General features: G+C 34.7%; 1 protein-coding gene across 20 annotated transcripts in view; it reads right to left on the bottom strand.

The window, feature by feature from the left end:
* The window catches only part of Ncor1 (nuclear receptor corepressor 1), a 153,486-nt gene that overhangs the window by 33,431 nt on the left and 92,626 nt on the right, over positions 1-27,429 (bottom strand). For 11 of the 20 annotated variants that reach the window (XM_046422057.2, XM_046422061.2, XM_058572008.1 and 8 more), the window contains 9 exons: positions 21,493-22,045; positions 18,495-18,624; positions 15,428-15,623; positions 10,318-10,491; positions 9,399-9,559; positions 5,026-5,146; positions 4,827-4,928; positions 4,269-4,369; positions 1,656-1,833 (listed from right to left, as the gene is read on the bottom strand). In XM_046422057.2, the coding sequence (XP_046278013.1) occupies positions 1,656-1,833; positions 4,269-4,369; positions 4,827-4,928; positions 5,026-5,146; positions 9,399-9,559; positions 10,318-10,491; positions 15,428-15,623; positions 18,495-18,624; positions 21,493-22,045 (1,716 nt within the window). Of the gene's footprint in view, positions 1-1,655; positions 1,834-4,268; positions 4,370-4,826; positions 4,929-5,025; positions 5,147-9,398; positions 9,560-10,317; positions 10,492-15,419; positions 15,624-18,494; positions 18,625-21,492; positions 22,046-27,429 lie in introns of those variants that run through there. The other 9 variants (XM_046422071.2, XM_046422076.2, XM_046422075.2 and 6 more) reach the window with 6 other exon arrangements.

Below are 27,429 nucleotides of genomic sequence, written 5' to 3'. Positions count from 1 at the left end.
CCATCCAGTGGTAAGTACTATGAATGAAGTACAATGCTATTAGAATGCTGGGAAGGAATCCTGACATCCCCAGATTCAGGTAAGGATGCCTAGAAAAAAATAATGTGAAAACTGAAAACTGAAGGATCAATAAGAGCTGTTTAACAAGGGCAGAGGAGGAAAAAGTGGTACAGGCAGAGAGGATGATGAGCACAAAGACCTCAAAACAAGAACTTTAGCTCAGTGTATGGCCAATGTGAACAGCAAAGTTAGGAGGATGAGTATCAGGGAGTAATTACAGGAGAGCTAAGGGGAAATATAGGAAGGACTCAATTGGCAGTGATAAGCTCAAAGCTGACCAAGGAAGGGTGATGAAGCCAAGGAAAGGTGCTTGCAGTTATCTTTAAGACAACAGAGTCAAGCCGGAAATAATATGATACATAGCTTTGAATATGGGTAAGACTGAAGGCAGGGAGATAAGTTAGGCAGCCACTGGACCACAGTGGCAGGGAGGAATATACAGTAATATTTCAGAGATTTTAGGAAAGAGAACAGTAATGACTTAATGAATTGTTGGATGTGGAAAGAAAAGAAGCAGAAAAGAAAGATGGCCAGATTTCTGGCTTTGGAAACGTATATTAAACTCATCCCCCCAGAAACAAAATGTTAACAAATACATATCACACATGTTTAAATAAGGAGGAAAGGAATAAGAAAGCTATCATATATAATGTGGAATCAAGTACTATGTACAAACTTCTATTTATTTGAAGAGAAAGATAAAGTGAAACTAATGACTACTACAAGGTCACAAAGATAGCTTGTTGCAAATGAAAACTAATCTCAGTCCTTTGGCTAATATTTATGTCACATCTGAGTCATTCTCATAGAATATAATGGGGAAAATATAACTTAAGAATGCATCTGCAGGGTACAATGGCACTCCTGTAATACTAGCTACTTGGAAGGCAGAGGCAGGGGGAATCACAAGTTAAATCCAGCTGGGGCAACTTAATGAGACCTTATCTCAAAAAAAAAAAAAAAAAAAAATTTTTTTTTTAAAGGGCTAGGATTGGAGCTCAATGGTAGAGCACCCCAAGTTCAATCCCTAGTAACACACACACACACACACACACACACACACACAAAACCCTGTAATACCAGCTATTTGGGAGACTAAAGTGGGAAGATCATGAATTTGAGCCCTGCTTGGGTAACATAGTGAGACTCTGTCTAAAAATAGATAAATGAGTCTGAATAAAATGTTTCCACAGAAAGAAAGTAAAATGGTTTTGCTAAAGAGAATATAGATTTAATAGTCTTTCCATGATTATTAGGCTACCTACTTCCTAATTCTTAACTCAAAAAATATGAATCCCAATGAAATAAAAGTGATTCTATTTAATTTAAATAAAAGGTTCTTTTCATAAGAAGACCAGTCACAGATGATGTTAGCTATCACTTATGGGATACTTCCTATAGGCTCCCACTTTTCACTGACCATCCCGATTGATTTTTCAACAACTTTTCATGAGAAAGGAATTATTATTAAACCATTTCATCAAGAGAAAACATGGGTTTGGGAAAGGTAAACCAACTTCCCACAGAAAGAATGTGAGAAAACCAGAGCCTGTTTTTAGTCATACCTTACAAGATTGGCTTTTATGTACACATACCATACTTACTATCATATGATAAAATGTGTCCACTTTTGCCTTCATAAATAACATGGCCTTTGGATGCAGCTTCTTCTCTGCCTTTCTCAGGACTGCTCTCTTCAATGGGTATCCGAGAAATGGACCCCTTCACCAAAGTCTCAGTTGGTATGCCAGCCTGGGACAGAGCTGGGGTCCCCTGTCATCAAATCAAATCAAACACAAGCACCAGAAGAGTCACTCAATCATAGAGTAAGATGCTCAGAAAATTTAAACTACCACACTGAAAGTCAAATCAATCCATATCATCAAAGAAAGCACATGTATATGAAAACAGACGTTAAACTTTATCAACAAAGAAGTTCTGTTCCTTCATTCTTAAACCCTGTCACAGAACCTCTTATAACGATACGTGTATTAGGCAAATCAGCTTTCTTCCCCACCTTGAAGTCAAACCTCCATTAAGGGACTTATTCTTGAAAGTTGGTCTGAAGGCCTAAAATCACGCAAATGTAATAACATTTTTGAAAATAAGACTTGATAAATCAAATTTTAAAGTGCCACAATTTTCATATTAAGAGGAAAAAAGAACTTTCAGGTATCAAACTATCTTCTAGTTAGGCCTTTGTCTTCAATAAGAGAAGAGGAAGAAAACACAGATATCTAAATGACTTTGTTTTGTGGTAATGAATTTTCTCCACGATTGGTAGCCTTTTTTGTTGTTGTTGTTGTTTTCTTGGTACTCTCCAGCCCTTTTTATTTTTTGTTTTGAATCAGGGTCTTGCTAAGTTGCTGAGGTTGTTCTTGAACTTGCAATCCTTAGCCTCCTGAGTTACAGGGATTACAGGTGTGTGCCAATGTGCCTGGCAATAATCTTCTATATTGCCAGTGGTTGTGATTCTTTTTACCATTCTTTTAAGCAGCAAGCCCTTCCTTGGAGGGAAAATTTTTCATGGAACTAAATATATAGAACTCTTTTCAAAAGCAAGCTACTTGAGCTGAAATGAAAGTAGAGGCCCATTCACATATGCAGAGTTCCCATATACTCAGAGGACCCATAAAACTCCACTGAGAATAATCTGAAACCATTTGTGTACAGGAAGAGTGATGACTACAATACATTGAACTAATCTCATCATGAAATGAGCTCAGTAGTAAACATCTGGAAATCCTTAATTCCCGCTTCAGAAGCACCTGTCGAATGGACAGGCAGATTTAAAAATAAACAGATAAAACTTAGCCTCAGCTGACCTTGTTCTTACTATCTTCCTACCCAAACTTTGGATATTAAAGTGACAAGTAAAAAATATGAAGAGAAATAATTTAGGCTTATTTATTTTCCTTCTGTCCATATACTTTGGCCAAATATGGAAAAAAGATTTGAAGAGTTTTTACGCAACCCTCTAAGTTAATATATAACTTTTTAGGTCACTATATATCACATACTTTATAAATCATGTCTCAGAGAGGAATCACTTGGGAAATGAAGATTCTGATTCATAGATTTGGAGGTAAAGGCTACATTTCTGCATTATTCTAGCAAGTCCCAAGTTATGATGCTCTGGTGCACAGACCATACTTAATTAGTAAGACCTGGTAGAGGTCTTACTAATTAAGCAGAACTGGTAGAGGGCACTGGAAAACACCAGTTGCTGGGTTCTACCCCCAAAGGTTGATTTCAGTAAATCAGGGGTGAGGCCTGAGAATTCATGTTTAGCAACTTCCCAGGCAATACTGATATTACTGGTTTGGGAACCACACTTTGAGAATCACTATCCTAGGGAACAGCATAACACAAGGAAGAGAAAATATGTGATAATATGCAAAAACTACATCAATGGGGCCGGGATTGTGGCTCAGAGGTATAGTGCTTGCCTAGCAAGTGTGAGGCCCTGGGTTCAATCCCCGGCACCACATAAAAATAAACAAATAAAATAAAGGTATTGTGTCCATCTAGAATTAAAAAAATATTTTAAAAAACCCAAACCTATGACAATGTGTAAAAGCACAGTATATGCTTGTAACAATTTCCCCAAACAGAATTTTTCCTTTTTCATATCTACATAATTAAAGAATTCTATATTTCAAGTTAAAATTAATATCTGAGAAAATAAATACCTTTTTATTCATTGAAATTGGCAATTTATTTAGCTCAAAATTGGGAGAAAATATTTAACCTTTGATGTTTTTTCAAAGCCATAAACATTTCCTTGCTTAGCATTTGATTCTAACAAAGCAGCTTACACACTGAGATTGTAGACCTACCGTTTCATAAGGGGCAAAATCAAGCAAATAATGTATAATAATTTTCTTCTTAATTTGTATTCAAGCCAAACACACAGTTAAAGCTTTTCCAAGAAAACAGCGAGAACTTTATCAGTTACTGCATGTTTCTTCTGACAATTTGCAAATAAGTAACCTTTTCAAATGAATCATAGGACATAATATAGTTCATAATTAAAAAAGATTAATGTCTTTCTTCAGACAGTTTATAGACCTGGGGTTTATTATCACTGAGATACTATTCCATGACTCAGAACAAAGAACAAGGGAACTACAGAACTACATTGATGGAATAGCCAAAGCTCTTTTTTCTAAGTTACTGTTTAGTATATTAGAGATGATGATAATAACCTGAGTGATAGAGCCACGTAGAGAAGGGATACTCTCCACTGAAATTTTGCTGGTTGGAGTTCCTCGAGTTATACTTCCTTCTTGGATAGCTCCTGTGGTACCTGAATAAAACCAAATCATTAACCATTACATCTTTCATTCCCGTCCCAATAGATTAATAATCGTACAAATAACACCCTGACAAAATAGCCCCTACTGATAAAATAAGAAGGGAAGAAAAACAGCAAACAAAAACTTTTATTTTACTGAAATATTCTTCTAAATTAATATTGTAATTATTTTTTAAAAAGGACTTTTGAGACATGAAACTTCAACATTTTGTTTTGCTTTTTTTTGTGGTACTGGGTTTTAAACCCACAGTCTTCCCACAGCACATGCCAGTCAAGTGCTCTATCACTGAGCCATAACACCCTCAGCCAAACTTCGAAGTTTTAAAATAATTTTTACATGGAAAGAAATCAAAACTTAGATTTAAAAGCAATACTTTGAAAATTCATTATTAAACTATACTAATGAATTACTTTAATCAATTAAACAGCTCTGTCAAATTGCTCTTACCTCTGACCACGCCTTCATGTTGGGCCCTGACCAATAAACCCTCAGGCTGTGAATTTTGGCTCCGGGGAGAAAATTCTTCCTGCTTGATATAGGGCAAAGTAGCTGTGGACAGAAGAAACACGTAGTAATCAAGTGCTGAATTACTGACTGTGACACTACAAATGCAGACAGTACATTATGACTGTATTAACTCACTGACCTGATTTGGTGGATTCCTGCTGTCTTGGCAGTCCAAGAGAGATAGACCCCACAGAGGGCTTAGCCGTTTCTTGAGTATAGGAAGCCTGATTATGAGAAGTCATGTAAGTGCCAGGCGTGCCCTAAAAAATAATTTTAAAAGACTAAACATTGTCTTTTCATAAAAACGTACGCTGTGTAAACTCAAAATTAAGAATAGTATTCATAAAGCAAGAAAATTTTCAGCAGAGATTGCTTAAATTTAAAAAACTCTTAAAGGAAGTGTCTTCTGCCATTACCGTAAATTAAATGTAGATAATATTTACTATTAATAAATTGAAAAAATAAAGCACTGCAACAGTGCAATCACAATGTAAACAATTTTTATTAACAACTGCCCCTCTTAAATGTGCTTTGGAGAAGTCGGGCACAGTGGCACACTCTTGGAACCCCAGTTACACAGGAGGCTGAGACAGGAGGATTAGGAGGATTGCAAGTTCAAGGCCAACCTCAGCAACTTAGCAGTGAAACCCTGTCTCAAAATAAAAAATAAAAAAAGGCTGGGTATGTGGCTCAGTGGCAAAATGCCTGTGGGTTCAATCCCCAGTACCAAAAAAAAAAAAAAAAAGAGAGAGCAGACCTGTCAATTGGCTGGCTGAGTGCTGAGGGCATGCCCCAACACACAGCCTCTCAGAAAACACTGAGAAAGTTATTGGGTTTAGGTATTTAAGGAGATCTTTGTTCAATCAGTAGTAGGCCATTAAGCTAAGCTAACCAAGCAGTGATTTCAGTGGCCTGTGACACTATTTAGTCTGTGATAAATAGCAGAGACTTTACAAAATGGGGTCACTAAGCAAATCAACAATACCAGCAAAAAGAAACTAAAACAACAACAGGCCCTAGAGGACAGAGGTATCTGATTTTCAGAGTTATCATATTATATAAATATCCCATTTTGACCCCAAATTATAAGACATGCAAAACAACAATAACAAACAAAGTGTAAGCCATACACATGAAATAAAGCAATGAATAGAAACTGCCCCTGAGCAAAGAACTAACGGGAACTATATCTAAAAAATTCAAAGGAATAATGTCTAACCAAACACATGATATCAGCAAGTAGAGAAAGAAATCATCATAAAGAACAAAACTGAAGTTCTGGAATTGAAAAGTGGAACTTAGGGTAGGGGGCTTTCAGGAAACTAAGAATGAAAGGAAACAATCTGATGAAAGGCATTAATGATATGCCTATAATTAACATAATATCTAATCTTAAAACAGTGAATGTCTTCCTCCTAAAATCAGCAACAGGAAACTCATGTTCACATTCACAACTTCTATTCAATACTGCACTAACACTTCTAGCCGTGCAACAAGAAAAAGGTATAAAAATTTTAAAAGAATTAAAACCATATTTGCAAATTACATGCATATATAGAAAATCCTAAGAAATCTACCAAAATAAAACAACCCCATGAGAAGCATTAAGTGAAGACCACATGTAGGCAAAGCCAAGATATATAAAAAAATCAATTCTATGTCTATACTTAGGCATACCTCATTGTGTTGTGCTTCTTTATTGTGCTTCACAGATAATGTTTTTTTTTTTTTTTTAACAAATTGAAGGTTTGTGGGAATCCTGAGTTGGGCAAGTCTATCAGTGCCATTTTCCCCACAGCTCAGAATATTCTTCTCATTTTTAGTAATAAAGTTCTTTTTAATTAAAGTATGCATACTGGGTTTTTTAGACATGATGCTATTATATATTATAAATCTATAATAAGACTATGGTACTAAGATGGACAAGTAGCATTGAGAGTCTACAAATAGTTCCAAACTTACAGTCATCAAATGGGTCTTAATGAAGGCACTAAATCAAACAAATGAAGGAAAAAAATACTTTTCAACAAATGTATTGGAACTGGAGAGCCAAATGAAAAGATGAATGTAGATGTCTACATCAAAATGTACGTAAAAATTCAATTGAGATGAATCCCAAGCCTGAATATAAAAGCCAAAATTATAAAGCTTACATAAGAAAACAGAAGAATATTTCACAACCCCAGAGCAGGCAAAATATAATTACTCATAGGAGAAAATATTTTTATATTGACTACATCAAAAACTAAAACATGGCTGGGCATAGTGGTACACTATGTAATTCCAGCAACTCAGGAGACTGAGGCAGGAGGATCACAAGCAACTCACTGAAGGCCCATTCTCAAAATAAAAAATAAAAAGGGCTAGGGATGTATCTCAGTGCTAAAGTGCCTGTGGGTCGAATCCCTAGTTCCAAACAACAACAACAATAAAAAACCCCAAACAAATAAAAAACAAAACTAAAATTTCTGCTTATCAAAACATTCCAATAACAAAATCAGCAAATCACAAATAGAAAAATATTTGTAATAGGCATATCTAACAAAGAACTTGAAACATATAAAGAACTTCTAAAATCCAACACCAAAAAGATCCAATAAAAATGGACAATTGGGCTGGGGCTGTAGCTCAGTTGTAGAGCGTTTGCCTAGCATGTATGAGATACTGGGTTTGATCCTCAGCACCAGATAAAAATAAATAAATAAAATAAAGGTATTGTGAAAAAAAATTCTTTAAAAAAATGGATAATCAGACTTAAATATAGATTGAGTATCCCTTTTCCAAAATCTTTGGGACCAGAAGTGTTTCAGATTTGGGATTTTTTTTTAACAGATTTTGGAATATTTGTATAAATCCAATAAAACACATTGGAGATGATACCTTACTGTAAGCATGAAATTCATTTATTTCATATACACCTTATAATAACAGCCTAAAGACAGTTTTATATAGCAGTTTTAGTACAACTGCATTTTGACTGTTATCTATCACATGCCATTGCGTGTAAAATTTTCCACTTGTGGTATTACGTTGGTGCTCAAAGAGTTTCAGATTTTGGAGCACTTGATTAGGATTAGGAATACCCAACTAAAAAGTCACAGCCAGTAGTACAAATGTTCAATGAACATACAAAAAAGTGTTCAATATTTGTTGTCAGGTAAACGCAAAATACAACCACAATATTACACACACCAGTTAAGTAGATCTAAAATAAAAATAAAAAAGACTAACAAGAAGAAATGGAATAATGGAAGTCTTGGTCTTACACACTGATAAGGGGAGTATAAAACTTGTAGGACCACTCTGAAAAATTACAAACCTAAACATATATACACCCAGCAATTTCACTTTCAGATTAAACGAAAACAAGTCCACAAAGAATCTAGTACAAGAAATGCTCATGGCAGCTTTATTCATAGGAGTCCCAAATTAGAAATTGTGCAAGTTTCTGTTAATAGAAACATGCCTTGTGCTGGAAAGTCCGGTCAGACCCCACTCTGGGATATTTTTTGTGTGCACGTGGCTGCAGAGCACTATAAGGCAATATTATAAAGTATCCTTGACAACTGCACTGTTTTAACACAAATTATATCTATTCTTTGTTCACTGTATTATTTAGCAATAAGAAGACTATTGATAACACAAAAACCTGGATGAATCCCTAAAACCATTATGCTGAGTTAGAAAAACAGACACAAAAAAGTGTATCATATCATCATGATATGTATCATATCATCCCATTCATATGAAATCTTTCAAAAGGCAACAACAGAAAGAACAGAAAGTTGCCTCAGGTCGGAGAAGGGATGCCAAGGAAGGAACATGAGAAATTTAGTGATGGAAATGTTCAATTATCTGACAGGGATATAGCTACTGGTTGTTCACAGAAGTCATATTTGATCTACCCATCAAGTTCAATTAAATCATATTTCAATTAAAAAAAAAAAAAAGAAAAGGCAATGTACCAGTAAAAAAAAAAAAAAAGAGAGAGTGAGAGAGAGATTGTTAGTGTTTGGGTACAAGATGTATCCTGAAAGCTCAAATGTGAGATAATGTAGGAATGTTCAGAGGTGAAATGAGAGTTGTGACTTAATCAGTGGCTTTGCTTGATAGATAAATAGGCAAGAAGGGTGTGGCTGAAGAACAGAAAGTAGGCCACTGAGAGCTTAACATACAGATACTCTCTTTCTTCAAAATAACTAGTCAGTAAATATTCTACTTTATGAAATGAATTCCATTTTAATTTGCATTACAATAAACAATTTTGTGCCTTTGGTAAATTAAACCAGGTGGTAGGCCATGGCCACTCAATCTGGGTACACAGCTCATTCAAAGTTCCTACATGTAGTATGGAGTATATTAAATTTTGCATTTTCTAGTTCCTGTCTCTGCAAGTTTCACTTTCAGACAGCTTATCACTTAAAAGTATGCTCATAAATTAGTGTAAGGAGGAAGAAAAAGTTTTACCAAAGTAATCAAGAGGAAATTTGCCATAAAGAAAAAGCATTTTACCTGTGAGATAGAGCCTCCCATTATAAAAGATGGTTTTTCTGAAGCCATTGTGGTTTTGGATGATGGGATAAGAGGTGGTGGTGGCCTGGTTGGTCGAGTTGTTGGAAGTCGACCCCCTTCAGGGAGATTAGTTATCACTTGATGTGGAGCAGGTTGAAGAACTTTTAAAAAGAAAAAAAATGATTTAAAATAGTCAAATTTCTTAGTTTGCCATAAGCTAGCTATCTTAAGTCATTTCTAAATTTTTAAGTCACAAATTAAATTATAAATATGAAATGAGGCCAAGGATGAACATTTACATTTTAAAAATTTCTGTCATTTAACCTCGTATACATATTCAAATCTCCAGTGGTATTTGTGAGGATGAAATATTCAACTCCCTTTCAAACCAGAGCTTTCACGCTGATGTTCAATGCAACTACTTCTGTTCAGCAGAGGCAAACCTAAATCTTCAATAACTTTTTATCTATCACTTTCTGGTCCTCACAATGGAGGTGAGAAAAAGGGAGCTTCTGAGAACAGGTGCTGTCCCTGCCCTGCTTTGTAGAGTGCTGACTGGCTGACAACCTCTTTCATATCTTCTGTGTATCTGGCATAATCTGAGAAATATTTACTGATTCTGGCTCTCACAGCATAATTGAATTTCTGGGGTTAAAAAAGTCTCAAGATTTTTACAAGTACATGTACTCTTAAAAGAAAAGCTATTCAATGTCACAGTATAAATGTGTAAACACAAATTTCCCAGTGGCCCAGTGAATCTGAACTGAATACAACTGATAATGGAATGCATAGAAACAAAGTCATTTTGAGACAGCAAGGACATGTTCTGGAAAATCAGTTAATTCATGAGATTAAACCACCCACAGGAACATTTGTGGGTAGATGGCCAGCAGCCACTGTATAGAGGGGCAATATTTACCTGGCGGGACACTATAGCGGGCTGTACTCATATCGGGCCGTGGAGCGGCTTTACTGACTTCTCTTGGAGAGAGCCTACACGGTGAGGCTGACCTTGCTGCGGTACTGTGCATCTGTGCTTCCTGTTCTAGAGCACGTTTGACCTCAGCATAAGGCATATAGGCGACTGATTTTCCTATGAAAGTTAAAGTTATCAAAATAAGGGAAGAACCCCAAATTAAAATACTGAGTGTAAAAGGACCAAGCCCACACCATCCAGGGGCAGATCCATCCATATGCTAATAACAAGGTCTAAAGCTCCTGAGGGGAAGATCCACCCACAGAAATGGTTAAGAACTACTATAAATCTAAATCTGCTAGGTATAAAACATAACTATGACCTAACAAAATCCTCAAAAATACAATTACAACTTTCCTTTTCAAGGATAAAGAATTTCTCTTTCCTCTTAGGAAGAATTCAGTGTTTGTACATGCAATAAAATCACAATAGGCAAATATCACATTATCAAGTGATTCTGTGATTTCAAAACTGGCCTGATTGAGAGGTCAGCTCTCTGAGGATTTCAACTCATAATTAGCTTGCTGATGCTGATGGGATAATATTCAGAGATGCACATTTAAGAAATGGAAAAAGTCTTTTAAAGATATAATAAAGCTAATCCAAAAGTCCTTTACAAGCTTATAAAACTTTGACCATAACTACAATAATACTAATGAAAATAACAAGTTATCTTCACCAAAAGTATTAAAAACTTTAAAAATTAAAGGGAAAGCCAAAAGTGCAGTCATATTAAGACTTTAAAATGTATGTTTTATATATATATTTCCTTTTTAAAAATGAAATTGATATACTACAATAATTTTTGAAAATCAGGAAAACACAAAGTAAAAATCATTTGTAACCCTAATCACTTAGATTTGTGGCATGTCAATGTTTGCCAGAACAAATTCCCATTCATTTTATTACTCTTTTAATTTCTTAGTCTTATCTATTTTTCCTTCCAGATAACTTTCGATTTAAAATCAATTCAAGTACTTCCTTCTCAAATGAAATGTCTTTGGAAATTTCATTCCACTTGTATTTAATTTATAAATAAATATGGGTATTTATAATAATGAATTTTCTAATTGAGGAATCCAGCTTTTATCATATAGGTTTGTTCATTTGTTAAAAATTATTCCTGGGTATTTCATATTCTGTTGCTAGGAAAATCATCTCTTTTCATACATATGGGTATGTAAATACATATAACTAAATAATGCAGATAGGAAAGGTGGGTTTTTGTATAACAACTTTTTTCTTTTTTTCTCCCACATTTTTTAATTGGTGCATTATAGTTTGTATAGCTACTTTATTATTATTACTTTTTGGTGATGGGGTAAAGTATTTTTATTATTATTCCTGTATGACAACTTTTCAAAATAAACTTTCCTTTTAGTTCTAATAACTTTTCAATGGATTCTTTTATACTTTTGAGTTAGAACATCTTATGTGTAAATAACAATTTGTCTTCTCCGGCCAAATACCCACCTTGTGCTTTCCTTACTATCCTATGTTAAGTTAATAGTGGGTATCCTAGTAGTTCCCACCCACTGGAAAGGTCTCTCGAATTTTGCTATTAAGTGTTAAGCTCTGTACCTGATTTCAAATAAGGATTTATTATCACAATAATATAGATGATTAACATGTCTTGACCACAAAGGCATAAAATGTTCCTTTGTTTACTAAAATTTTTTTAAATCAGAAACAATTATAATAATATAAACTAATAACAAGTCCCAGACACACTACTTTCCATAAATTATCTCCTTTAGCCCTCCAGACCAATGAGATTATTGACACAATTTTGCAGATGAGAAAACCCAAACTCAGAAGAATCATATCTAATTGCCCAATCAAGGTTGCACTACCAGAGATTTTTTTAAAAGGAATATAATTCTAGACTCTAAGTTCTTTTTTTTTAATTATTCATTTTTTAGTTTTAGGTGGACACAATATCTTTATTTTACTTTTATGTGGTGCTGAGGATCAAACCCAGTGGCTCACGCATGCCAAGCAAGTGTGCTACCACTTGAACCACATCCCCAGCCCCCCCCAGACTCTAAGTTCTAAACCATAATGCAGTGAGTTTCATGGAAGGACTGGATTTCAGATGCCTGAGGGACATCCATCAAGATGATGGTACTCTTTCGAAATCATTGATATATTAATGTAACAAATTACTGAATGCTCTAATACTAAGTGGATTTATTAAATCAATTTCAAAAGAAAAATCACTTCTTTCCTAGAGAATTTAATAGGAAGCATATTAAAAAATTCAACTCCTAATTGTTTACCATTACCCGTAAGTCTATAATTATGTAGAACAGCCCCCCATACTATTATTATTATTATTTAGTGGTAAAGATTTAGGTGATTCTAATCACAGCTATTTAAATCAGCACGTACCCAGAGCTAGAAAAACAAAACAACAAAATAAATGCAAAATACATTAGATCTGGCTACAAAGGAACATGAATTCTATCTTGATTGGATAGAATTTTGTTAAAACTTGCATTAAAATTTCTATTCTAACTCTACCTGTACATGCAGGAGTTTTGAATTTCTTCATTGTAAAAGAAAAGCTTCCAATTTATTGGTAAGGCAGGGGGTAAACTTCTACCAATGTTACTGCAAACATATTTTTTAAAGCTTTTCCAAAGATGAGGAAAGCTTTATGCAATTTAAAAAGGGTGTATCTATAATCATTGCTTGTATTATTCACATTAAGAAACCATTAATACAATAAAAAAGGTGGACAAATGCTGTCTGATTGTTTCTAAATGAGACCATAAAAGTATAAAGCACTGAATTAAGACAATGCTTAATTCAGGTGAATTATATCAGTATTTAATGACATTTTATACATAGATATACATTCTTGCTATTTTTTAACATTCTGTAAACTACTCTATGTCGTTGCATATAAATTATTTGTGTCAAGCATCCTACACACAAGCAACTAAACTACAAACATGTAAATGTTATTTGGAAGATTATCCCATATACTGACCCACAGGATTGTTTTAACTTCAAGGAGAGACATCAAGTGTTATTACTAGGTGGATTTGCCCAAACAAAATTCAACCTTTGGATATAAGGTAATCAACTGTCCCACTTTGTAGAGTCATCTTGAACTATAAAGAAAAATTCTTAATGTCATATAAATCTAAAGTATAATTATATTTTGTTTTTTTAAGATCACTACATTATGTTAATAGTGGGTATCCTGATAGTTCCCACTCACTGGAAAGGTCTCTCGAATTTTGCTATTAAGTGTTAAGCTCTGTACCTGATTTCAAATAAGGATTTATTATCACAATTAGGAAAGCACTGAGATCTAAACAATATAGATGATTAACATGTCTTGACCACAAAGAAATGCAATTCACAGTCTGGAATCTCAAAATTGTGGGCTCTAGCCTGGTTCAATCATTCCAGCTCCTCAACACAATTCATTCTATAAAGCAGATCAAGAAAAGATGTTTAGGTTATAAAATAATTATATGGTATCCATAAATAGAATTACCCAGATATTACTGATTACTTTGGCATGAGATCACAAGTGATAATATTTGAGTGCCATTTTTCTTTTACTTTTTCCTCACAAAAATCTACTCTGAAAAATTTATAAGTAACAGATCAATAGACTTTTAAATTACTCCATAATTTATCATTCTCTACAGATTTCCTCATAATTGGGATGCTCAAAAGACAAAAACACCTCTGCTAAATGCCTTATAGTGTAACATGACAAAGATATCTCCATTATGTCATTCATTTAATTTATTCTTTCAACATGTAATTACTACCTGTAGTGTCAGTTACAGAACAGGAATTAAGGATTCTCTAAATGCAATGTATAAACACCTAAAAGTTATCAATGTTTCTATATCCATTCAAGAAATATTCACTTAGTACTATGCTATATGCCTTGGTGGATATAATCACACTAGTTCACATTTTTTTTTTTTTACTAAGACAAGATTTACACTTAAAACACTCAAGTTTACATTTAAAATTCTACCCTAACAGGCTATATAACTAATCACTCATGTAGGATCTAGGTAAGGAGCAGGGAGTCAACAGAATAGTTCAAGTTACATAGTTCCTATTTTATGTTAAGTTGCTCTTGAAAAGCGTGTGGGCATCCCAAATCTGTCTGTTCTTATATATAAGAATCTTCTGAATCATTCACAGATGATTTTAGTATTCATATATTCAAGCATACTGTAACATATAAATGTCCATAAATTCACTATCAACCAGAATACATATGGCAATTCTAATCATATTAGAATTTACTAAGATTTAGAAACTACTACTCCTTTATTAAAAATATATTATTCCTCAAATAAAACAACAAGCACCAATTCAAATCTATCACTAGAACAGTGACATAACAATAATCACAGGTACCTCCACAGTAGCTATTATACTGTATATGTACGAATATGCCAGTTAGTATATACTATATCACACATAAAATAATGCAGAGCCATATATCATATATCAATACTAAATGCTCATTCTTTCCTAACTTTAAAGCCCCAGTAAGATAGATATACTTTATTATTTTCACTCTAAAAATGAGAAAGCTAAAGCTAAGAAAGATTTAAGTGACTTGTCCAAGATCACCCAGTGGGCTAATGCACGGTGAGGACTGAGCCAGCAGGGTCTGATTGGCACTAACCTCTACACAAAATTGTCTCCATCATGTCAAGAGAATTAGAATATTATACTGTGGTAGATAATTTGCTTCTAGGATAGGAGAAGAGTTTTAGTTTACTCTGAAAATTCAGATGAACAGAACATATAATATGGCATTTATAAAGTCCTTCAGCACAATGAAATCTGAAAATTCACATTAACTAGAAATCTGTTAAAAGTATTACTGCCATCTGTTAGTAACACTTAATAGTTTAATTGTGGTCAATTTAAAGAATCATATTTGTCAGGGACAGACATAACAGACTGAAATGCTGGTAACTTAAAAAGCAAAGAATACATTTGGGTTTAGCTTTGTTTCCCTTCATAAAAGTTCTTTCTGGTGATAGCTCTATCTACCTACCTTCCCATTCTCTATTTGGACTCTTGGAAGTGCCACATGGACTTGTAGAACTTCTACATTCCAAATCTATTTGTTCTTGCCTCTGCCGCTGTTCCTCCAGGAGTGCTGATTCATGCATTGCCTTGATGTGTCGCTGGTAGAGAGCATAGCCACTCACAGGGGTTCCAAGTGGTATATTACAAGGGGTGCAAGAAACCTACAAGAAAAAAAAAAACAAGCTTAAATATGCCAATAACCAATGTAGTAGCAATGACCACCTGTTACAAGTAATGCTTATTTCTGTCATATAACCAATTGAAGTAATCATCAAGAATGTTTAAAATGATAGTTACTTTTGGAAGTGAACACAATATAAATCATAAAAGCTGTGATAAATCAACATCATAAATCAAAGCACATCACTCTGATTCTAACTTGTGATGACCTGTAGCCTTGCTCTGGGGCCAAGACCCTCAGCAAAGCAAGATCGTGTCTTAAACTAAAAAATAAACAGGACTGGGGAGGTAGCTCAGTGGTAAAGTGCCCTTTAGGTCAATTCCCAGTATGAATTTAAAAAAAAAAAAAAGAAAGAAAGAAAGAAAAAGAAAAGAATGAATTTTTCTATTTCTAAGACACTTCTTCCAAGTTTCACATTCATATATAGAACTTCCCGACTCTGAGCTTACTCCCAGCCTTTGAGTCCACTTGAATATCTCAAAGTAGCTCAGAACTTATATTCAAAATGAACTTTCCATTTCCTAGAACTTTTATATTAAAAGTATTACTGCCATCTGTTAGTGACATTTAATAGTTTAACTGTGGTCAATTTAAGGAATCATATTTGTCAGGGACAGACGTAACAGACTGAAATGCTGGTAACTTAAAAAAGCAAAGGATACATTTGGGTTTAGCTTTGTTTCCCTTCAGAAAAGTTCTTTCTGGTGATAGAAGCCGAATGCTTCTTCTTTATCATTCTCCATCTCAGAAATAGAGCCTCAGTCAGAAACCCAGAAGTTACCCTTGACTAATCAATTTCCTTCCATCTCACAACCAATTTGTTAATGTATCAATTCTTTTCAGGAAAAAAATGGACTGTTCTTTCTTCAGAGAGACATCCAGTAAAATGGTGAATCCTCCTCATTCTGCTTCTTACATGGCCTTCTTATATGGAATACCTAGCACTTAACCACAATTTGCAATTATGTTTTTCTTATTTATTTTTCTTTCTCCCACTTCATGAAGGAAAGAACACAAGCTGTTCTGTCTAATACTAAACAGCTCCAACACAATCTGTGTTAAAAAAAAATTCATGAATAATAAGCCACAGGAAGCCTAAGAGATCTATTTTTTTCTTAGCATCTGTTATCTACAGACTTCCATAGCTTTTACCCTACCCTAAGTGTGATCCCAAAACACACACATTACTTTCATGCCTTTGTGCTTTGTCTTACATGTAAACATGGCTTTTCCTCCTTCTGCCACAAAGCCAAAAGAACTATTTTAGTATTATCAAAATATGATTTCCTATATTGTTTTCTTTAAGTCTATAATTAGGAAGCTACTAATCTGATCCACTGATAAAACATAATCTTTGAAGACATTATGCTAAATGGCATAAACCAGTCCTGAAAGGACAAATACTGTAGGATTCCATTTATGTGAGGTAGTATGTTATAATAAAAGTTAAATGTTTGATCTTTGTCCCTGGTTCCTGGCACACAGCCCCTAATATCTCTGAACTCTTAGTGATTAAAAGTGTCGTTTATATGCTAATGAAATGAATGTTAGCTTGTTACCAAGGCAAGCCTCTGGGAAGGGGTGATGGGATAGAGATTTATACAATCATCACCAATGGCTAATCATCATGCCTACATAATGAAACCTCCATAAAAACCTCTAAAAGATAGGATTTGGAGTTTCTAGGTTAGTGAACACTTGGAGGAGATGGGAAGATGGCTTACCCAGAGCACGGAAGTTGGACATCTCGTCCTACATGCCTTACCCTGTGCAGCTCTTCCATTTGGCTGTTTGAGTTGTATTTTTCATAGTTAATCAGTAATGGTAAACAAAGTGCTTTCAAAAATTCTGAGAGACAGTCTAGCAAATATTGAACATACAGAGAGGGTTGCAAGAATCTCCAAAATGTAGCCTCACTGGAAAAAGTATGGGTAACCTGGGGACCCAATACTGGTATAATCCTAATATCCATGGTGTCCAGTACTAATTCAGGATAATGTCAGAACTGAATTGAATTGAATAGTAGAGATACTCAGTTGGTGTACAGAGTTGGAAACTTGGTATGACAAAAAACCCTACACATTTAGTCTCGGAAGTGTGAAAACAGTTATATCTAACGTAGTCGAATTCATAAAAACAGTAAGTGGGCTGGTGGTTAGGACAGGCAAGGCCAGATTTGAGTTGGCTAGGCAAAGAGGAATTGTTTAATTGGTAGAGAGTTTCAGATTTGGAAGAAAGTCCTGGAAATCTGTTTCCCAACAAAGCAAAAATACTTAATACTACTGAAATATACACTTAGAAATATTGGTTTAGATGGCTGGGCACAGTGGCACACACCTGCAATCCCAGTGACTTCGGAGGCTGAAGCGAGAGGAGAGCAAGTTCATAGCCAGCCTGGGCAATTTAGTAAGACGTTGTCTCAAAGTTAAAAAAAAAAAAAAAAAAAAATCAAAGGGCTGGGAGTGTAATTCAGTGGCAAAGTGCCCCAGGGTTCAATCCCTAAATAAGTTGATTATGGTGATTAATTTAACATTACATGTTTTTACCACAGATTTTTTTAGGAAATCAAGAAACAGTGAGATACGGTGGTATACACCTACAATCCCAGCAACTGGCGAGGGTGAGGCAGGAGAATCCCTAAAGTTTGAGGCCAGCCTCAGCAATTTAGCAAGATACTGTCTCAAAATAGAAAATACAAGGGGCTCAGTTGTAAAGCATCTTTGGGTTCAAGCTCCAGTGTGTGTGTGTTGGGTGAAGGAGGGAATTCGATGTAATTCAATTAAAGGAGAGAAGAGATATACCTATAAAGATCTATGTATTCACCTTCACTTTTCTTACACTGAAAACTTACCATTGGTGGTATAACAGCAGCTCGATGCTGAAGCTGTGGCAGATCCAATGGATTTGGTTTTATTGGGGATGAGACTAGTATAGATCCAGTGGGGTTTAATAATGAAGGCTTTGTGTCCATAGGAAACATTCTACAATTGGCAATAAATTAAAACAAAAAGAAGAAAAATTAATATATTTTTACTGGAGACTTCAATGTATAATCACCATAATTTCTTCAAAGTTAATATGTCCATATATGTGCATATATCTATCACATTAACTCTTATAAGATATAAACAGGGCTGGGGGTGTAGAATGCTTGCCTACTATGTACAAGGCCCTGGGTTTAATCCATAGCACCAGAAGAAAATATATATAATAATAAACTTTAAAAACAAGAAATTTGGAAAGTTAAAAAAAAAAAAACCACACAAACACAAATAATGCTAATTTCCAGAGAAATCATCAAGAAATCTAATACTGATTAACAAATTGAAATTTATCTGAATTTAATCATTTATATCTAACCCAAGTTATAGTCTGAACCAAAAAACATTAAAAATGGTTTTTGAGGCTGAGTCAAACAATCACAAAAGCCAACCTGGGCAACTTAGCAAGACTCTGTCTCAAAATAAATAATGAAAGAGTCTGGGGGATGTAGCTCAGGAGTAGAGTGCCCCTTAGTTCAATTGCTAGAACCACAAAAGAAAAAAAGTTTAATTCTAACTTACCACTAACATACTAAACAGATTAAATATATAGCATTAAAGGATGTTTTGCTGGGATCACAGGGTATAAACCAAGCTATTTTAAAACAAACTTACACCCCAAATTCCAGACTTCTGACTTCTTATGAAAAATGGAAAGTAGAAACAATGAGAATCTGCATTCCCACACAGCAGGCTTCACATAGGCTCACGTTACTGTGCTCACAGTCCCTCAGAGCCATCTCATACTCCACATGCTTCACTCAGTTAGAATACTTGAGTTTAGGCTGACCCACCTCTAAAGCTAGGAAAATTATATACTGGGGTCATCATATATAGTAGGCTTAGTCATTTCTCAATGTTGTCACAATTATTGAGGAAAGGTGACAAATATATATATATATATGTATATATATATGTATATATATACACACACACACACACATACACACACACACACACATATATATATATACACACATATATATATAGATAAGAAAATTAGAATGTGTAAAAGAAAACAATTTGCATACTGTATTAAAGGACAAAAGTGACATTAAAAATGTAAAACAGTTATTTTGATTGTTTGGAAGCAAAGTAGACTTTAGGATGTCATTCAGAAACCACCGATTTCAAGTTGGCTTTTTTTTTTTTTCCCAGTGCTAAGGATCAAACTCATGGTCTTAAACATGCTAGGCAAGAGCTCTATTACTGAATTACATTCCCAGCCCTACAAGGAACCTGACTTCCAAGACTACTGTTATATTTATCTCTTAGGATGCTCACTCTAAGATTTCGGCCATCCTGATTTTTCCTTCTGATGTAAGTATATTTATTAAAACCAGCAGTGCAAAACACAAGACAATTCTTATTTCAGATGGAATATTTCATTAAAGAATGCTTTGAAAAAGATGACACGGCTTAAACCCACTTATATTTTCTCTAGTTAAGCACTAGAGAGAGGGTAGGGAGGGTACATGGGGGCAGGAAAGATGGTGGAACCAGACAGACATCATTACCCTAGGTACGTGTATGACCCACATATGGTGTGACACTACACCGTGTACAGCCATAGAAATGTAAACTTGCGCTGTAATTGTGTACAATAAATCAAAATGCATTCTGCTGTCATATATACCTAATTAAAATAAGTAAATTAATTAAAAAAATAAAATCTGGAATATTGTGAAATAAAGGGAAAAGACTGATCTAGATGGCTGAATTTTCTGGTAAACCATGGTTGGGCAGAATGCCGATATTATTTAAATTCTTACAGATGAAAATGCTAGCATCTACTATATATAAATCTCCTTTGAGGAATCATCACTGTAATGCTGAATATTACAATGTATCCAATCTCATGCTAGAGTGTGAGGACATAAAATATCTTGGGGATAAGGACTAAAAATAGAGCGACACCAGGACATACTATGAAAACTGAACTTTGAATAGAATCTGGTTTCTATTGAGTGGCTTATTCATCTTTCTTATTAAAAAGGAAAAAAGGCCAAAAGGGGGGCAGAATTTGATTGAGTTTTTGATTAAATGATGTTTACTCTAATTCACCCCTATCCAACATTCTAATACATTTATAGGTGATTCCACTTCTTTCAAGAAATAGAAAACACCAGGATATTAAAAATACTAGGTAAAGTGGTATAAACTCCTATAAAATATGTTTTTACTATAACTTACAGAAATGCTAATTATATGATGAATTTTTACATTAATTTACCTTTAATGACTAAAAATACTTGTTAATTAATCTGTATTACACCTATTTTAAATTTAACAGATACAAAAAAGTGGTCATTATAATTATCATTAATTTGTATTTAAATTATTTTCAGAACACTTGGTATGTTTCTCCTTCTGCATTTTCTTACATCTACAATGCTGGGTCAAGTAGGCCTTGCTCTGATGCCAAGCCAGCATATATAGCAAAGCACAGCTGGAACCAATACCCCTCACTTCACTTTTTTCATCACATTCCATAGCTGCCAACTTCAGGCACCACAGTGACCTATAGTTTTACTCACAACTATGTTAGCTGAGATCACTTTTTATCTGCTATCATAGAACACATGTGAAAAGAAAGATCTAGAAGAAATTTATAATCTTTTTCATTTAAAAATAATATTCATATAACTGTTCTTTTTTTTTTCCTTAAACAGATGAACAGTATCATCATAGCCCAATATTAAAATCATACAGACTACCTGTAACTTGTCAATATCTGTATAGCAGTCATCTCTGTAGCCAGCACCATTCTGGGACTCAGTAGACAACCAGCTCAGAAAGAAGTCTCACCTCTGCCTCTCGGGGTCTCCATCCACATCTTCATCAGCACTGCATGTTGCACTGGAATCATTATCTGACTGGGGCTCTGGTCTTTGGACATTTATCTGCTGAGCCACCACCAAATCCTCATCTCTAGGCTCTGTCTTCTCACTGGCTCTCTCCAAGTCTCTTTCTTTGGTATCTCCATCACCTTTAGATGCACTGTTTTCAGGCACCCTCATTTCAACATCCACCGTGTCTGCTTTGGTAGTGGTTGGGGGATCAAGAACAGAACCTGCTTCAGCACTGTGCTCCTGATGGTCTACATCCATTGGCTCTGCTGTCTCAACACTGATGTTGTCATTCACCTTGGTCTCCACACTTTCATTTTCAGCTGGTTTTGTACTTGGAACTGCTGAGGAAGGAGATGCAACCGGTGCCGTTTCTGTAGTGGAGTCCACATCAGCCATGGGTTCGGGATTTCCTCGAGAAGCAGCATTTTCACTGCTGTCTTCGCTGGGCTTGACAGCTTCAACTGGTGAAGGAGAAGGAGCACTTTCTGTATCAGAACTATTTTCAGCACCTTAAAGATAATGATATAGCATAAAAATCTGATAATGAACATATTTCAGGTGGTGACAGAAACCATGCTTGAAAGCGGTTGTTTAGAATGAATTACATTCCTTTGATGACCTCACTGAAGTATTTACAGCCATTGGGAAAGCTAGAGTTTTCTGTGAAAGTGAGAAATTGAAATGTCTTGACCTTCTAAAATTAAAAGAGCTTTTTTACATCAAAAAATAATTTATTTTGAAATATGAAAAACAAAGAAAGATGGAAAAATGAAACAAAAACCATTTCCATAAACACTGATATTCTGATGTATTTCTTCAAGCCTCTCTCTGTGAGTTTCCTTTTATCCAATAGAGCCACACTCCAGAACAGTGCTATTCAATAAGAATATAGTGAAAATTGCATCTGTACAATTTAAGCAAATGAATGGTTGTGAGAGAGCTTAATTTTTACTGAAACTTTTTCTGGTAAAAAAACAAAAAGTAAAATGAGATGGATAAAATTAATTGTAACAATTTATTTCTTTAACCTAATATGTCTAAAGTTATTGTAACATGTAACCAGTATAGAAAATAACTATTACCTCTTTTGATAGTAAGTCTTCAAGACTACTTACATATCAAGTATTCAACAGCCTACATGAGTCAAAGTTCTAGAATAATATTTCAGATTTTTAATTTCATGTGGTAATACAGATATTTCCCTATACTGTCTGTCATTTTACAAATATACTTCTAATACACTGACATCTTCACCTAGATAAAATATACCAAAGGAATCACCAATTTAGTATGTCCTAAACTGGAATTGTAGTTAACATTCTAAAATTAGACTTTTTTATTAGTGTTTACTATATAATTAAGCATATCAAAACCTAGGAGTATCTTTTAAACCTTTCACTCATTAATCTCCATATCCTACTTTGACAAGTCTGATTTTCTAAAAATATCCCTTGAATCTATCCAATTCCGTTCAACTTTCCAATTGCCACTCTAGTCCAAAACTGACTCTTCTGTTTTGCCTTCCACTTCAGACTACTAATCTATGCTAAAGCCAGAGTAATTTTTTTTTTAAAGCCAAATCTCACCATTACTCACACTCTCTCTCCCCTCTGTTTCAACTTTTCAATAGAAACTCCATAACTCTTAGGATACAGTTCCAAAACTGTCAGCATGGCCTACAAAGCCTTGCCTGGTGGGCCTCTGCCAACCTCTCAACCTTCATCTTGCATCCAGCTCTCTGTATTCCAGCCTCAGTGGTCTGTTAAGTTTTCTGAACGTCCCAAGCATCTTCTAACACAGAGGCTTTATACCTTCCATTCAATCATACTGAAAGGCTCTTTCACCTATTTTTTTCTTTGGATACCAGCTCAAGCATCACTGATTACAAAGCATTCCATGAATCTTTTAATAAAGTTAAATTATGATATTAGAACTATTATAATGTATATTCACAATTATGTGACTCCTGGCTGTTTCTTGTAGTAGGCTATAAATGCTGTAAGGTCAAAGACCACATATTCTGATTAGCATTTAAACCCTAGAGACAAGCTCTGCCACATCAGATTCAAATATTATCAGTGAAATATAAAACAAATGAATAGCCGAGACCTTAATTTTTACCGAATCTTTCTTTCCTCTATTATTGGATTCTTACACTACTTCCAATATGCTGCTATTATTAACATTATAGAGATGTTCACTGAAGTATTAACTTTTTATTTCCCTCAATATAGACAATTTAAGTTTTTAACTCTCCCTAAAATTTACATATATATATATTTTAATATAATTCCAATGAGAATCCAAAAGGTAAGAAAAATTTCTTACACTACATGAACCAATAGTTTATATGGAAGAACAATTCCATAAGTTATTAAAGGTAAAAAGGGAAAATTTGCCTCTCTAGATATTCAAAGTGACCATAAAGCCAGCATATTAAACATGTTTAGAACTGCTACATTGGCAAAGTACATCAATGGAATAAAAGTGTCCAGGAAACAGATCCTAATGCATATGGGAAGTTAAACTATATTAAAGGTGATATTTTAAATCACTTTTTTAAAATATTTAAAAATTTTATTAAAAAAATAAAAATTTTTAAAAATATTTAAAACAATGATTTGCTTAATAAAACAGTTCTATCAGAATTGACTCTTTATCTGGGAGAAAAAGTGGGCCCTATCATCTTTTGTACAGAAAAATAATTCCAGATAAAAGAAAGATATTTTAAATGTTTAGAAATTAACATGGGACAAGATATATGCAATTTTTAAAAATATGTAGAAATATCTTCAGCAAAACAGAAAACTCTGAAGGTATATCCATTGTATGGAAAAAATATGAGCTTTTAAAAAACATTTTTAACATATGATGAAATATTTTAAAAACTACAACAGGCATGATGGTGCACACCTATCCCAACAGCCCAGAAAGCTGAGGCAGGAGGATCACAAGTTCAAAGCAAACTTCAGCAATTTAGTAAATCCCTAAGCAACTTTGTGAGACCCTGTCTCAAAACAGGCTGGGGATGTGGCTCAGTGTTAAGCATCCCTGGTACAAAATAAAAACAAACAAACAAACAACAACAAAAACCCCTGAAAATTACAAATTCAATTTCTCATTCATTTAAATATGTATAAAGCACCAACTATGTGTAGGGAGTTGAGGTACTAAGGATGTAGCACTGAAAATTTCAAATTATACATTCCCATGCAGCCCAAATTCTTATGTAAAATAGACGATGAACAATAAATATTTGGTATATCACATGGTAAAAAAAATGCAGCAACTAAATAACAAACCCAAAGATACAGTGGGTGAGGAAGGATTACAGAAGATAAAGTGGTACCTGAACAGAGTGAACCCTGAGTGAACCCTAAGCTTTGGGGAACAATATTCCAGATAGAGGGATCAGAAAGTGCCAAGGCCTCAGGTGGGACTATTTTGCTTGGTTACAGCAAAGACGACAGTGTGGTTGGAGCAGAGGGAGCAAGCAGAAAAATGGTTGGCAGAAAGTTCATAGATGTACAAAGGTCAGTTCATATAAGGCCTCAATGGTCACAATGGGCCTGGGTTTCTATTCTTTTTTCATATATGTATTTTTAGTTGTAGGTGGGCACAATACCTCTATTTTTTTTTTTTTTTTTTTGTGTGTGTGTGTGTGTGTGTGAATGTGGGGCTAGGGATTAAACCCAGGACTTTGTGCATGCAAGGCAAGCACTCGACTATATCCCCAGTCATTATCTATTTATTTTTTTTTATGTGGTGCTGAGGATCAATACCAGTGCTGGGCAAGCACTCTATCATCGAGTTACAACCCTAGCCCTGGATTTCTATTCATAAGAAGACGGGAAAGTATTACCGGAGTAGTCTGATTTACATTGTATAAGCAGTAAGGTGGCTGCTTGCTGTGTGAAAGGTTGAAAAAAAAAAGAGTGGAACCAAAAGAAGCAAGGAGACTAAACAAAAAGCTACTGCAATGGAGAGGACAGGACCACAGAACAAAAGCAGAAGCAATGGCTATAAGAAGGGATCTAATTCTGAATATATGTTTAAGAAAAACTCGACATGATTTGCTGATGGACCACATGTGGAATATGAAAGAGTGAGTAACCAAAGTAACATTTACTGACATAAAGGAAGACTGAAGGGAAGAGTAGCTTGTGGTGAGGGAGAAACAAGATTTTGCTATGGATGTTAACTCTGAGGTGGCTTGTAGGCATTCAAGTATAAATACTGAGTAGGTTAATTAGATGAATGAGCCTAAAGTTCAAGACTTCAAGTCCCCAAAATAAAAACAACAAAAAAAGAATAAAAACTCAGAAGTATCTCACACGAAGTAAGGTCTTAATAAAAGGTAGCAATTATCATTAGTGAAAGTTGCTATCAAAATGATGAAAGACTGAACAGCTTCTTCAATGTATTTCTGTGGCAACCTGCACTTGTTTCTGTTAAAGGTGGAAACTTAGGTGCAATGGCACATATCTTTAATCCCAGTGATTCAGGAGGTTGAGGCAGGAGAATTCCAAACTGCAAATTTCAGCAACTTAACAAGAGACCATTTCGTAATAAAAAATAAAAAAGGGCTGGGATATATAGCTCAGTTGTAAAGTGTCTCTGGGTTTATTCCCCAGGACTATGAAAAATAACTAAGTAAATAATTAAAGTAAAAAATAAACACTTAAGCCTAAATGAACCTTTGTTTATATAGTGATGGGAAGCCCCCAATCCAGGGGCAAAATGACAAGTTGCTTTTCCTCAAAATAATAGAAGATATGTGTCAGTGATTGTGCAATAGATGTCACTTGAAATAAGCACTTTTTCTTTCAAGCCACAAGAGTAGGAATATTTCTAGTGCATAATGCTTCATCAAGCACCAACCAAAAATACCTTTCCTTCCTAAAAATAAAAAGTAAAAAATTGGCTGGGGATGTGGCTCAAGTGGTAGCGCACTGGCCTGGCATGCGTGCGGCCCGGGTTCGATCCTCAGCACCACATACAAACAAAGATGTTGTGTCCGCCAAAAACTAAAAAAATAAATATTAAAATTCTCTCTCTCTGTCTCTCTTTCTCTTTAAAAAAAAAAAAAAAAGTAAAAAAAAGAGCAACTTCAAAATTTGGTAAAGTTTAAATCCAGAACTCTAATTGTGGAGATAATCAGATGTATTTGAGGAAAACGGACACAGCAATTCTCCCTTCAGCAGGTGCTTTCCTTCTTCCACTGGCAAGAGCACTGCCATACAAAACAGTGAATCTACACTCTAAGATGTAGATTAGCAATCTTAGATCACATAAACTGCATTTTATATTCTTTTTTTCTATGATACTTTCCAAATGAAGTTAAGACAAAAAGAAATGCAGAAGAGATCTCAAAACTTCTACTGGCAAGTTCATTTCCTACAGGTAGAACACAATTCTAGATGTCACAGGATACCCACATGTTTGATTAACAAAGGATGTGACCATGCCATCCTACACTGGATCAGACGGATATTCTATCATAATACCACACTTGGCAATTTGAAAAACAAACAAAAAAGCTTCATAGTAAGACAAAATAACAGAAAGAAAACAGATGGGAAAAAGTCACTTTCTGGTATCAAGTTTTTGAGACTCTGCTAACCTATACATGAATAGACTTTTCTATTCAGAAATTAACAAATTTATGATAATAGGCTTGGGCTTTATTATAGACTGAACTGTGTTCTGTTTCCCCAATTACTATATTGAAGCCCAAACCCAACGTGACTGGATTTGTAGAAAGGGCCTCTAATTGAGGTAACTGAGGCTAAATGAGAACCTAACAGTGGGATCTAACCCAGCATGGCTCTTTTAGAAGAGAAAAGATACCAGGAGTGTACAAACACACAGAAAAGGTCATGTGAAGACAAAG

Source organism: Marmota monax, unplaced genomic scaffold (assembly GCF_021218885.2).
Source record: "Marmota monax isolate L192 unplaced genomic scaffold, Marmota_monax_Labrador192_F-V1.1 WCK01_AAM20220418_F8-fsc00311, whole genome shotgun sequence".
Classification (NCBI taxonomy): Eukaryota; Metazoa; Chordata; class Mammalia; order Rodentia; family Sciuridae; genus Marmota; species Marmota monax.
Note: the sequence above shows the minus strand (reverse complement) of the source record. Positions and strands in the feature narration are given on the sequence as shown.